The sequence below is a fragment of the Apiospora marii genome, assembly GCF_038362585.1.
Source record: "Apiospora marii strain CBS 49790 chromosome Unknown utg000002l_segment0_segment0, whole genome shotgun sequence".
In the NCBI taxonomy this organism is placed as follows: domain Eukaryota; kingdom Fungi; phylum Ascomycota; class Sordariomycetes; order Amphisphaeriales; family Apiosporaceae; genus Apiospora; species Apiospora marii.
In genome coordinates this window covers 4,308,301-4,322,573 of record NW_027117373.1, presented here as the reverse complement: position 1 = coordinate 4,322,573, position 14,273 = coordinate 4,308,301, and the positions used below count along the sequence as shown (strand labels likewise).

General features: G+C 53.9%; 3 protein-coding genes across 3 annotated transcripts; 1 reads left to right on the top strand and 2 right to left on the bottom strand.

Moving 5' to 3' along the window:
• Positions 1 to 4,072: 4,072 nt before the first annotated feature.
• Positions 4,073 to 8,526, bottom strand: PG985_003057 (uncharacterized protein; the record flags this gene model as incomplete). Its single annotated transcript, XM_066822826.1, has 2 exons — positions 4,073 to 8,309; positions 8,453 to 8,526. The coding sequence occupies 2 exons, from the start codon at positions 8,524 to 8,526 to the stop codon at positions 4,073 to 4,075; spliced, it is 4,311 nt and encodes a 1,436-aa protein (XP_066690258.1).
• A 166-nt stretch (positions 8,527 to 8,692) lies between these two features.
• PG985_003056 (uncharacterized protein) lies at positions 8,693 to 8,971 on the top strand (the record flags this gene model as incomplete). Its single annotated transcript, XM_066822825.1, has 1 exon — positions 8,693 to 8,971. One exon carries the CDS (start codon positions 8,693 to 8,695, stop codon positions 8,969 to 8,971), a length of 279 nt encoding a protein of 92 aa, XP_066690257.1.
• Positions 8,972 to 12,916: 3,945 nt separating this feature from the next.
• PG985_003055 (Longin-like domain-containing protein) lies at positions 12,917 to 13,809 on the bottom strand (the record flags this gene model as incomplete). Its single annotated transcript, XM_066822824.1, has 2 exons — positions 12,917 to 13,510; positions 13,759 to 13,809. 2 exons carry the CDS (start codon positions 13,807 to 13,809, stop codon positions 12,917 to 12,919), a joined length of 645 nt encoding a protein of 214 aa, XP_066690256.1.
• Between the last annotated feature and the right edge of the window lie 464 nt (positions 13,810 to 14,273).

The window sequence follows — 14,273 nt, the reverse complement described above, 5'->3', positions numbered from 1 at the left end:
CGGGAGTCATCATCAAGATTGCCGTACCGATTGATCCAGATCTATGCTACTTTGCTCAACTTGTATACCTGCCAGCCAGTCATATGATGAATGGCGCACTTCGCACCTCGGTTTCGCTGTCGCATCATCCCCCACGGCCTTGGCCTCCTGCAGCATTCACGCACCATGAACATCAAACTGGACATCAACCTATGATGATGACCGCAAACGCAATTGAAGCTGGACGGGTATCTTGGGGAGCCCTCCCTCAATTTCACCGGCTTTGCCAGTTGTGGGGGATTTGCATCGCATCTCGCAAGACACCCAATCAGCCGCACCTGGGGCCCATGCTAGCTATGCTGCCTATATGCAAGTCGAGATAGCTCTCTCTCGCTCACCTGTTTCTGTTTCAAGCCATCCACCATCCACCATCCGTCATCCACCGCCCACCAAAGCACGCCAGACCCTACTGCGCCACGGACACGAAGGGAAACCACTATCCAAAACCGCACTAACAACAACACCACCCAAAAGCGAAAGATCACGGTACACCAGCAATCCAGTCTGACGAGAGCCTCAGGAAACAAGGCTGCCTTTTCCATTGGCTCTTCTATTACTGCTAACCTGGCCAGTTCTGACTCTGCAGGACACCGGCAACGCACCCCCGGCGTTTGCCCCACCGATATCGCCGGAGTTGCCGCCTACATCGTGACTCGACGCTGCCTCTATTCATATCGTTCATCAGACAAGACAAGACTAAGTCGGGCCACTTGTCGCCAACAGACCAACTGACTGCCGACGGCCGTCTACATTCCTTAGGCAGCAACATGCAGGACACGGAGGCTGCTACTGCTGCCGCTTTCCTACGTTGGTTCGGCCTCCGCTGTCCTGCTCGACATCACCATGTCTTGCCTACAGGTAGGTAGGTTAACGGCGCAGCAAGCACCTGCGGAACCAAGGCATCCTAGATCAACATTCCTGGCTTTGATCGCGCAATTGCTACGATACTTGCACATTGGGGTTTTCTTTTTTACCAAGTTTTGGCCAATTCGTTCATTACCAGCAACAACCCAGCTCCGGCTCAGCCTCAGTTGCAGGCTCGCGACCAAGGTTGCTTATGAGGAATAAGACCTGATCAGGTTAGTGCTGGAATCCTTTAACATGCCACCGCAAGGCTTAGCATGCCGGGCCAGAGAAGAAGCAAGTGCGGCCATTCGATCCCTCGCGCAAGGGGATTGGGTACGCCGATTTTTCATTGGCTCTTTATTCTCCTCACTTTATCGCGGGTTGCCAGACCGTTGCAGGTTCCTAGATCCACGCACTCTGTGAGATCCATCTCCATTCTCGGCAATGATGGACGGGACTGGCTGTCAGCCCTCGCGCGGCTAATCCTTCTATGCATCTGGCCATCTTACTCTCGCCAAGAGTCTTGACGCTACCTCTTGAACCGCTTCTGGTTCACCGCACCGCAACATGGAGAAAACTTGGTCGCATCAGCTGAACTGGGGTGAGGGAGGCCTGAGGAATAATATCTGGTGATGGCTCCAGCGATACCCCCCAACTGAACTCGAATATGATGACTGCAGCTCACATATACGTCTAGTCTCGAAGCCAAAAACCTGGGCTATCGGCCAGGCAAAGCCAAGCAAATGCATGCGAATGCATTTCACCAGCTCATTGGGCAATCAATCGCTTCCCCGTCGTGACTCGAAGCGACGTTGTGCCTATCTATATCGAGATACGATGCAGGGCTCTGCCCGCTGACAGCTGAAAACGCTCCCCGCCTGGTACCGGTGGCAGATTCCCGCTTACCAGCCCGGGACTGGCTGCATGAGACACGGGTGGGAATACTGTCTACTCCCCCTCCGCGGCTTTGTTCGTCCACTGGCGCAGCAAACGCAAATTCCACTCATGCCAAACGCAATCAGCTTTGGCTGCTGCTGCTGCTGTTTTGCTGAAACGGTCTTGATTCTGCGAGGGTTGAATCTGCAGTCACTCATGAGGCGCTCAGCCCAGAATAGTTCGGGCCGAATCCTCTAGGCAGTATAGGACACGCCGTACGCTGCTCAGCCAATACACGGATTCCTATCGGTTTCACATTGTCTTATCGGCTGATGCTGTGAAGACACACCGAAGCCAGTTTTCTTTTGGGTTCCAGGGGGGAGGGGTTCCCTCCAAGCTGAGCTTTGCTGCCATGTCTGGTGGCGACCCCCGGCCGGGTTCTTCCTTCGGTTACACGAGAGATGGGTACAGATATTCTGACTACTTACTAGAACCCATACCCCTCGCCGACATTTGGTTACATCGGCGATGACCTGTTTTGCTATTCTTCAGGTGCCTTGGAGCCTGCGGGCTGTGGCGCAGGCCGGATGGAACCTCGAACGCGCATTTGTTGATCTCGGTGCTAAGTATAGGCTATTGTCGTGGCTCAGGTATCGTATTCTGCCAACTTGCCGCCGGCCATCTCTTCGTCGTGGTCAAGGACCCGAACAAGGTGTGTGCATGTTCAGCTCTCTTCGGTGTGCGAGCGCGATTCGTAGGGCTTGGGCGTGAGCTGCTCGACGCGATCCAGCTGCAGTCGATCCCTATGTGTGGGATTGGAGGAAGTCGAGCAGCAAGGTCTGATTCATGCTACCAATGAAAATGGTAACATCGCGTAAATCTGCAGGTCCTGGTGCATGTATATCTCCAGGTCTTACCCGGTGGCCAATAAGAGATAGTAGATGTCGGAGGATACGAAAACCAAAGTGACTTGAACCGGTGACGAGAACCAGAATACTACCTACTATCATCGCTATGAGGTGCCATCTATAGACCGGTAGAGGGTGTCCGGATAGAAGACAGAGTACAAGTACAATTGAATCCCGTATCCTTTGTGGTTTCTAGGCTCCTCTAAATCATTTTCCATCTGCAATTCGTGTTGTCCGTATTGGAGATATGTTTCGGGCCGATTCTGCTTGCCTCTCCAAGTCGATGACAGGAATGAGCAAGTCATATATTGAGTCAGACGTGAGTGGGCAACTGGGCACCCCTGATAGTCCCTCTCTTTTACTCTATTGCAGTGAGTAGCTGGCAGCCGGTCCAATAGCCTCACGACGAAAAGAATCGATTCTACGCACGCTGACAGACGATACGAAATACCGAGAGGGAACCACATCGGATTTTTTCTTATCGTCTAGGTAGATTTGGTTCTACGAGGAATACCGCTATAGGCATCCACGTAACTACATAGCTAGTACTTCCTTTCCCAACTCGGCCCCCCTTTCCCCCGGCGCTCGTCGTCCCTAAAAGGCCGACCCGAGTTAAGATAGAACAAAAGCGGTGTAAGCCAGGTAAGGCGGGGAGGAAAATTGATTGTCTCTCTCCCGTTGTTTCCATAGTCGCGTATGTAGTAGTAGAAGTTCTTCGAAAAGTATCCTGCCGGCTATTTCTTTTGCTGCTGCGGCGGCGGCTAGTAATACAGAGAGTCTCGAATGTCCTCCTCCGCCTTCTCCTATCCCATCGGCCGCCGTCACTGAGAGCGTGGGAGATAAACACAGAGTTCCAAATCTATCCTGTCCATCTGTGACTTGCTCATCTCTCCCTGGGGAGCACAGTGTCGTCGCCGGTTCCTCGCCCCCCTCACATTCATCCCTCCCCCCGCCTTGCTCTCATCACGATGGGCACCGCATTCCCACGTCTGCTCTCTCGACTCATTATGAAAATATTATGATACAAAGTATGTGCAGTTTTTTTCGTCATGAAAGTATCAAACACCCTTTGCTCCGAAACCATGTGCCTTTCGTTTCACCGTGTCTTTCTTGATTCCTTCGTGGCTCGAGTAGGAGTCGGGAGACGTCAAAAGCGAGAGAGTTCGTGCCAGGGTTTTTCGTTCGTGACCGCGTTCGTCCAATTGTATATAGCAAGGGGAATGGGTAACAAAAAAAAGTAAGAAAAGGTATATTTTGCGCCTGGAACAACATGTCTATGCAACCAACTGACACGTAATACACCATCAAAGCACTTGGTCTTTCATGCCCATTCGCTCAGGGTTCAAACTCCGACTGTCGCCTGCCACCACCTCCCATAATAACATGCTTGTATACATCACTGTCTATGCGCGTCTGCTCATTGCAGCATTGGCACCTGCCGAAGCCAAGTCTTTGCTGCCGCTAACAACCCGACCGGTGACCCGAGGCAGGCTGCTTCCAGCACTGGCTGCGGTTGATCCGCCGCTGGTTTGTGCCGTGCCTGTGCTGGTACGCTTCACTCCAGCCGAATTGAAAGGCCCGTTGATGCCAGACGCTCGCCGAGGTCCTGCTGGCTGCTGCTTGTGAGGGCTTGCAGCGGTGACTTCACGAGCGCGTACTGGCGGTATAGTCCTTGTGGACGCTGGTGGATCTGGCAATGGCCGCGATGATGCAACGGTGTTGTGTCGCTTGATGGGAGACGCTGTGGTATCGCGAGCTCGCACAAAGCCCATGGGGGCCTTCTGGCCAGTAATGAACTCATGGCGGATGGCCTCCTCGGGCTTGATTCGTCTATCGGGGTCCCACCTCAGACACCGAGCCAAGAAATCCAGGAATGGCTCATCATCACACTTCAGCGCCTGCTGGAGGGTTTTGGACGACGGCCTCCTCCGTCGTCCCTTTGAAGAGACGGTCAAGCGTGGCTTGCCCATCGAGTCAAAGAACAACTTCTTCCTGGTGCTCTTTTCAATCAAATGCTTCTCCGGTGGGCCGAAAACCTCCATAATACACGCCAACTGTTCCTGCTCGTTCTCGCCTGGGAAGATGGGAACACCGGTGTATAGCTCAGCGAGGATGCATCCAAGACTCCACATGTCAATTGGCAGTCCGTAGGTCATACCCAGAATAACCTCGGGTGACCGGTAGAAACGCGATTGGATGTACGTATAAACCTTTTCGTTCTCGAAGCAGCTCGACCCAAAGTCGATGACCTTGATCTCGGAATGCATTGGGTGTCGAAGTAGGATGTTCTCGGGCTTAAGATCGCAGTGGATCACCTTGTGTTGCTTGAGGAGGTTGAGGGAACTGAGCATCTGCTTGGTGAAGCGCCGTATGAGTTTCAGCGAGAAGCCACGGAATGCATTAGACTTGATGAACTCGTAGAGGTTCATGTCCAGCAGTTCAGTGGAGATGCAGAGATGACCACGGAAGTAGAAGCTGTGGGTGAAGTTAACCATGCTGTGCCTGTTTTTGGAATCCCACTCGCGAAGCTTCTGGAGGATGTTGACTTCGACTAGGGCTTGCTGATGGAACCTCTTCTTGTTGCGGATAATCTTGACGGCTACCAGGACACCAGTTTTGTGGTCGATGCATCGTACAACCTGGCCGAAACTGCCTTTGCCCAGGACATCCACGATTTCATAACGGTATGAAAGATGGTCGCCAACGACTATGGAATAGTCGCCCCGCTCATCATCATAGCCGAAGTTGGGCGCACTGGATTTCAGATCGCCAACGACCTTAGCAGCATTCTGCGTGCCGCAGAAGTATACATCGTTATAATCGACAATTTCGCCTCTTTCGTAAATGTTCAGCATGGCAATCCGAATGGCTTCGTGCGAGCCGACCCTCTCCTTTGGTGTGGCTCTCTTGCGCAGAGCATCCAGAGTCCTAGCGGCGAGCTCCGTCTCCTTGCGTCTTGACGCCAGCTTCTTCATCTCTTCTTCGGCCACCATATCGTCCTTGTCGAGCTCCGCAGTGTACGGGTCATTGGTCTTGATCGTGGCAGCGGACGGCCGAGGGCGCAACATCCTCTGAACCGATGAAGTCCGGCTAGTTGAAGATGTCTCGACCATGGAATTATTGCCGGCTTCCTGTGCTTTCTTTGCATTTCTCTCTTGCGTCATGATTGCAGTGAGGCTCGACGCCGAGCTCTTTCTCCTCCTCGTATCCAAGTACGACCCCGAAGGTTTCGACGCATGACTGGGGCTTGATGCCTTCATCGAGCCCAACGTTGCGGATATGGGTATCCGGGGTGGCGGCATGCTATCTTGGCGGGCATGGCTGGACGCATTCTCACCTGCAGCATTCGAGGGATGGTTGCTGCTCTTAGAGGTGCTCCGCTTCCACGACAAACTCAGCTTCCGCCTTAACGAGCTCATAGAAGAGGGAGTGGGGGGTTCCTGTTCTTCCGGGCTTGCTGGCGCTGGGGGCGGCGACTTGTTTGCTGGCTTGCTTGCCTTCTGTGCGCGTGGCCCAGAGGGCTTTTGTTGAGGCTTCACCTCCGGAGCGGCTTCCAAAGCAGCCGACTTATTCGCACCCGCGTTTGCCTTAGCTCTGGCAAGCTCGGCACCAAAATCGGCACTGACCTTTGGCACCGATGACGAGAGAAAAGGTGACGCAGCTGGTTGTCGTGCTGCCTTGATCGTGGCCGGTTCCATCAAAGATTCGGATGAACTTGTAGCCCCGGCTACGCCCGGACTGTCCAGAGAGACATGGTTGGTAGAGGTGCTGCTGCGGATGGTCGATTTCTCGGTATCCTTTTCGGGGCGCCTCGAGAAAAAGGAGCTCTTGGATGCAGTCATCGGCGTTGTCGGAGTCTTTGGGATCATTCGTTCAGGGGGCGGGCTCGTTTTCTCGGTCCGATTGACTGGCTCCTTCAGTGCTGCTATCTTCGATGCGGTAGGAGTACTGAGCGGGCCGAGATTGATGGGTGGAAGCCGGAGAGGTGCCAGGTTCTTCTTCTTCTGCTGAGTCGGGGTAACCTTCACCTCTATATCTGACGAGGCACCGCCCGCCGCCTTCCGCGGCTGCTTCCTAGTGCTGGGCGTATTCTGTGCAGGGCCGACGGTATCAAAAGAAGGCGCACTAGACAGAGTCCCAGTTGAGGAACTAGCGATACTGCTGGCATCAAACGCATAGTTCGATTTCCGCTTATCCAAGAATGACATTTCTGGAGGGCCGTCCTTGGGCGATTCGTAGGCTTTAGGGATAGCAGGTACTGGTGGTACATCCTCATCGCCTTCCGCAGGTGGCGCACTGCTATTGACGGAAAGAGTTTTGGGAGCTGGTAGCCTCGAATTCGCTGTATTTTGTGCAGCGGCCCGCTGCTGAATGGACCCGGTCGACGTCCTGTGCGTGTTAAAGCTTGTTGTAGAGTTGACAGACAGGCCGGAGCTGTACGACTTCCTGTTCATGTCAGGGGTGGTCCTCGAAGAAGAGGGCGTAGACGTCTTTCGAGGTATCATGGAGGGGGAACGCGAGGAGGGTCGAGTCTCAGTGGCCGGCGGCGGCTGTACGTTCGTAACCTGTGGCATGCTCTGAGACTGATGCATAGACATGCGCTTCATTCGCTGAGCGTCCGTCGGGGAAATAGTTCGTGCACCAAGCCCCGAGAGATGTCCAGGCATGACTGAAGCGCGTTTCGCCGAGCCCGGAGTTGAGCCGCCCCCGCCAGCTTTAGGTGACCTGGGAAATGCGATTGACTTGCGGTTCCCATCTGGCGTGAGCGTGAGGGCGCTGTTGCTGTTACTGTTCGTCACCGCTAAGTTGCCAGTTATCCTTTGTGGGGGCTGCATGGATTTAGTTTTCACAGCCCTGGGCGCGGCTATACTTTTGCTGGGATCACCTGCTTGACCTGCCCCGGTGTTGCCGCTAAAGTCCAAGGCCACTCGCAGCGACTCTTTGTCCGTGCCCGTCGATATCAAACTAGGACGTCGTTTCGGGACGGTTCTGTTTCCGTAGTCGGACTCTATAACCCCGGGGCCTATTGACTTCCTAGGTGGCTTTGCCACGGTGGAGCCAGACACGGGTGGGTAATGGCTTTGGCGGCGGTTCCTCATGGCCGCTGGCGCTGTTGGCGCATCCGCAATACTGGCCGAGACTGGTGGGTTAGACCCTATGCTGGGCTGCCTGCTCGACAAGCTCGGTCTTCTCAGTATAGATCCGGACCTTGTAGGCCTTATTCCACTCGCAGCAGTGCTGGACGTAGAATTTGGCTGAACGGCCTTACGCGTCGAACTCGCCGTCGGCATGGTGCTGGAATGTTGACCGGCCATATTGTCTGCTAGAGGCTTATCGTCCAAGATGCTACCCTGGCCGTTCGGTGAAGGGAACTGAGTTAGCTTGAAGTCGGTCGAAGCTGACTCTAGGCTGCTCTGCAGATCGTCGAAGCTGACGGAGGGCAAAAAATCGAAGGAAGTTGTCGTCGGGTCGCCTGCATCGTCGTTGGCTGGACCACTGTTATGGCCAAACGAAAATAGTGTGTGGTTGTTGGAGGACGAGGCACTCAGCATTGCACCGTTAGAGTACGAGGGCGTTGTCGCGGTCCCCGTAGCGTCGTTCGTAGGTGTCTTTGGGGTCGGATTAATGTTTTCCTTGCTCCTAGTACAGCAAGAGCAGGGTTAGTAAATGATTCATGTAGAGTTGCTGTACTGCCTTTTTCATGTGCAGTGTGAAGTGTGAGGCCAAGAGATCATGTTTCTCGTCGTTCCGAATTCAAGGCCAACAATTGGGGGGAGACGTACAGTTGGGTTGGCGTGTGAGGTCGGGATGAAGCGGCAGCCGGTCGGCCAGCAGAGGCGTTAGGATCCCTAACCATTAGAGTCGATCAGGCAGACCCAGCCCCCGGTGATGTTCTAGAGGCAGTCGAGAACGAGTGGGAAGCCCCTAAAACGCGGGAGCAGCAAGGGGTGTTGTTGTGGTTACAACAATGCCGCGCAGCGAAGTGGTTCGTGATCGAGTTTGTGTTTCTGGATTCAGGCGAAATGCGATTTCTCTCTCTCTCTCTCCTTCTAGAATCCCTCTTCTTTCTTGCTTCATGGGCCTTGAGACAAAACGACAAGGCCGGTCGGTTGTTTGGATCCAAAACCCCGAACCGGAAGACCGATGCCAGGACCTACGGCCGTCAGAATATCTCAGTCCGACGAGGAGCTGAGGGCAGCGAAGATGCTACCGCATTCCGTTGCAGTACGCGACGAGGCGAGGGCTGTGGTGGTTGGGCGGGTGTTGCTGCAGGAATTCCGCGACCGAACACAGAGAGCTAGACGTCGAGAGGTAGGGGAGAGGTGTTGTTGTATGGTTCACGACCGGGACGGACGAATTGGAAAGGGTCTCTGCGACTCGTCGACTTCCCCTTCCCACTTTGTTTTTGCTGGTGGCACTAAGGCAGGAAAATCAAAAGGGTGACTAGGTGTGCTAGGAGTAGACGGCTAGAGGTGCAGGTGGACGGCCCACCTGGACTTGGGGGTCTGGCGGGCTTAAGGTACTTTGGGAAGTGGGAAGAGTAGCGAGCGTGCACCTTCTGATTGATTACCATACTTTGCATCCCATTAGCACCGAGGGATAGTGGGTGTGGGTGCGGGTGCATAGGTGGCGGGTGCGTGTACGGACGGCGGTCGTTGCGAGTGTGCAGGCGTGCAGTGCAGACAGTATGTACCTAACCTAATTGCTCCAACGAAGCTGGCTGGGGGGCACGAAGGGATGCAGGCTGGTGTGTGGTGGTAGCGGTGCATGTATGTACATACCTTACCAGACCTACATAGACCTACAGGTTGCCCGTATCAGATTGACATCAGCGATGCAGCTTAGGAGGACTCGTGGATGGGTGAATGATGTGCAGTTACGGGCTATCATATCGCACAGCAGCTGCATCGTGCTGCATCATCATCATCATGCCTCGAAGGACCGGCCAAAGGGCGGCACAGAAGGCTGGAAATCGATCTCATGACATTGACGAATGTGCTACTAACACAGAGCTAGCTACCGCCATCAAATGTACCTGATGCACAGTTCCAAGCGGTACACTTTTATGTATTCTATCCTCGAGTACATTACAAGTTCACATGGATTATTTCGTTCTCATTCCGTCAGGTACGGCCCATCTTGGTCGTCTTCTTTGGGACATAGCGAGACCAGGTTAATCCATTGCAGGCTTAGTCGAGGGGCCGCCGTGCCGGGATGCGGCCTGTAGGTATCGCACTGAACCCAGAAAAAGCGACGTGGTGGTCAGAACCTAGGCCAAGGTTGCTGGCATTTGACAGCGGATTGCCATCCGTGAGTGAGAGCTTAGAGACAAAAAATCAACGGAAAAAGACCTCGGGTAGGCGCATGCTTGAGATCCGGTTTGAATATTCAAGATGACATCGCAAATACTGTCTGTTATAAGCCAGGACTTGTATCATGTTGACAGTTTAAGATATGAGGCCTCTCCGGCGAGGTTGGTTGTGCTCACATGCGTGCAAGCAATCATCCAACCTCAATTTCAATGATCCCCAGCTGGAACCAGAAATTTCATATACCATGCTGGACGTACTTAACTCACGGGCGCAGGACGAGGAGCGGCTAGCCCGCTGGGTCAAGGAATTGCCAGATGCGATTTTCCAGATGGATCATTCATTAACAATGGAACGGGGTGAGGAGATAAGAGCCCACGTTGACTGTCCGTGTTCCAACTTGAAGGCAGCTCGTAAACACCAAGACACATGGGAAGTGCCAGCAACCCAACCCACTCAATAAACTAAACAGTACAAAATGAGACAGAAAAAAGCAAACCACCGTCTATATCGGGCACGAAATGCCGCCCGAAATAGGGGGAGGGGCGAAGAAACACTGCAATGAATTTGTATTATTACCTTCCAGTTCCTCCGTCACTGCAACCAAGGAGCGAGCGAGCGAGCCAAAGAGCCCTTGCGGAGGTCAATCTTGGATTCCTTCAGAGGTGGGTCCCGGTTTGGTGAGATCGACGAACGGCGTCATTCTAGGTACTGCCAGACTTACAGCGTACGACCCTTGGGTATCTATCTCCTGTGCACAGGTAAGTACATGTATGCGGTAGGGAACATCTGAAACAATCCCCAACGCGTTCGGGGCAATAATTATGGTCTTAGGGACGTTGGATGTCGTGACACGCGAGCTCGGGTATCACGATATATCGGGGCTCATTTCTTCACGTTCAAGATGTTCCATTTGATCAGTCGATAAGCTCCAGCCTCTCTGTCTCTCTCTAACATGAGGAACAGAATTATCAATAAGATAAAATAGCAGGCCTGGGAGTTTACGTGCATGGCGTCGCGTTTTCGCCTCGGGTGTAGGCGGTGGTAAAGCATCTCTCGACCCACCAATTCCTACAAAGATGTACCTATCCCATCAGGCTGCCAGGGCCATCCCGTTTCGTGACCCCAGGCCTTGGAGATGAGTCCGTCTTGGTCGATATGCGAATGGCCACATTTTTTATTACCGTATCTCCCACTTCCAATGTCATCCTATCTACGACTAATATTACATACATTTTATGGGTGGATATACATGAGAAGGTCGTATCTGGGGGAACGCGCATTACATAGCTTGACAGATCAATATCAGGGTTTTTCATCCTGTGTTGTAGGTATTCTCTTACCTTGCTGTACCTCGCCTCGCGTATGCAGATGCGGTGGTGGGTGGATGGTCAACCGTTGCCCAGCGTTTCCATCTGCCGTAAATGTTTTGTTGATGCACACGTTCCTGTCCTGACCAGTCATCAACCGTACCAGTCTGGCCAGGTTGGTGGTCCGTTGCCATCTCACAAGAGTCGTCGTGGGGCAGCCCTGGCAGCTCCCAGCGCTTTTTTTTCCCTCTGCCTGTCAGTGGCTGCCGATTGGGCAGCGACCGGGCGGGGGGTTGGACATTTCACTCTCCCCATTATATAGCGGGACGGCGGCGAATTGTACGAGGCACAGAACCAGGCATTATTCCGCTCTGTTTTTCTTATTGGGATATTCGACCTCTTAAGCGATTTCGCACTTCACAATACACGCGAGAGCCAAACGCGTCATTGCCCGCTTCCAGAGCAACCTTCCTTTGGGTGTCTGCTTTATTCGTCAACTCTGGGAGCTAAGAAGAAAACAGGGGGTCTCCTTGGCCCCCTGGTCAGACTAGGCTTGGGCGGAAGGCTCTTCAAGATCTCCCACTCGACTCGACAAGCATTCCAAACAGCGCCTTATGGAACCCACGCCATCGACCCTTGGCAAAGCCCATCATCATCTACTGACAGCGTCTCCCATAATCGGGCCTTGAACCCAAAAAACCAATGCTAAAAGCTTATAAGCCTCTATGCTTTAAAGTAAAGAAAACATCGTGGCTGGTCGAAAGGTAGTAAGTTTTGCGCCGAACTGTCTGTCACCCACAATCCCTCGAAACTCTGAGCCCAACCCAGGCCCAACAACAAGCCTTACCGGACATGCGCTTTCCTGCCACGCTCTCCCCATGTTTCGTGGCGGCATAGGCCACCTTCTAAAGGCGATGCACGGGCGCGAGAAAAGCACCCGAAGGTGTTAGTGGCTGGGACCGTGATCCATCGAATCCTCTAAGAGGAGGAGCTTAGACACGAGGATGCCAATAGCGCTGACAGGAATCGTGCCTACATATCCGCATGCATCTGTCAGCTGTGTTGAGCGCTCGCTCTATCTATCCACTTGGCCAACGAAGAGCCGGTGGTGACCGTGTGTTGGCGGCAGACACAACCCAATGCTCTTCCAGGGATCGTCCGCAATGCGACTTGAAACTTTGGTCGTATGTATCATATTGCACCTGAGTATCGTCATGCCCGTCAAATGAGAGTGGGAGCGAATGTAGCCAAGAATCCAAATCGCCATAGTGTTTGAGTAGATAGTCATGGCCAGCACATCCTCGCCGTCCCTGTCGACGGCCTCCAAATAGGTCATCTGACTTCAGCGTCGATGGCTTCTGAGCAGATAGATAGTTACACACAAGATAGAACATAGTCCTTTGCCGTCGAATCCGAATTATCGTCGTGTCAATATAATACAATTCTAGCATTTGAAACGCCCAATAACTCCAGGCCAGGTTCTTCCCATCCTGCCACAAGCAACGCCTTTGTTATGCTCTGTATGTTCGTCCCAACGCGCTTCCAGGGTTCCTCGCGAGCAACGTCACGCTCGTAGAAGGACGAAGTAGGTAATCTCGAGTAGACCGCGCAGTATTCTCTCCCGCTCTTATAATGTATTCACGCCCCCGGGCACCCACTTGTCCCCAATCCGCCGCATCTCCTCGGCGAACCTGCGGCTCGTGATGCGCTTCTGCTGCAGCTGGCCGGCCTTGGCGCCCTCCTCGGGGTCGTAGAAGGGGTTCTGCAGGAGCCTTACGTACGCCGTCTGCATGGCGCGGAACACGACCTTGAGCTCGCCGTCCCGCAGTCCCACGGCGCCCACCACCGACGAAGGGCCCGTCCCGGACGCCGCCGCGCCCCCCGTGCCCGCGCCGCCCACGCTCCCGCCGGGAGAACCGACGCCGCCACCCGCGCCAGACTTGCTCAGGATGCGCCCCCGCATGTCCACCACGGCGACGAACTTGATGCCCGTGTTGGTCTCGAAGCCGTACGCGGCCAGCCGGTCGTCGACGGCGTGCAGCAGCCCGAAGTCGCCGCTGAGCAGGGTGTTGGAGGCGACGGCATGGCGCGCGCGCGACTCGAAGATATCTAGCGTGCTCGACAGCAGCAGGCTGAACTGGAGCGGGGTGCGTAAGGGCGCCAGGCGGCCCGTCTGCGGGTCGGTCGTGGTCGGGAGGATGGTGGTGTGAAGCGGGTTGTTCTGTATAGGGCCAAGCGGCTTTTGTCAGCATGTACAGTAGCAAGTTATGGCATCGGGCGGCCTCTTCTTGTTCTGCCTCGCGCGAGCCAGAGAAGCGCCCAACATTGTTTTAGGGTTGTTATAATCAGGTATTAGGCGGACGGCGTTCGCGACTGCGATTGACTCGTTGCGCAACAACGAGTAAATCCGGGCGTAGGAACGATGGCGAGAGCGGCAGAGGCCGGCAGGATTGAGGATTCGCGACTTACGTTGCGGCCTATGACGCCTAGGCAGGCGATGGCGGGTATAGCTGTTGCCATGCTCTGGGATGTGCGCGCGTATGTGATGGTGAGTCGCGAGCAAAGGAGAGGTTCAGTACGATGTAGGTAGTCCAGGGGTCCAATCTGGTCTGGGATTGACGTTTGGAGCTCAAACACGAGCTGCCGCGGTTGCCCCACCACCCAAAGTCCGGGGTCAGCCGCATGCACATCACCACCCTTTCTGTCAGTTGCCTTTTTGAGCAACACCTACCTACATGTATTTAGTTACTCTCAACTGTTACCTTTTGAGATAGCGATCCTGACGAAAGCAGATGCAAAATACTGGCTGGCTATAATGTATAGCAATGGCTTCTTTGGTTAGACTCAGAAGTACAGTTGTAAATAGAGAGCAACAAAGACCGTAGCTGAATAACCGGTCCAGGGCATATGTACAATAAACTCCTAATCTGAACCCGTTTCGAGCATTCCTGAAGAATCAAACACCAATGATCTTACACGCTGCT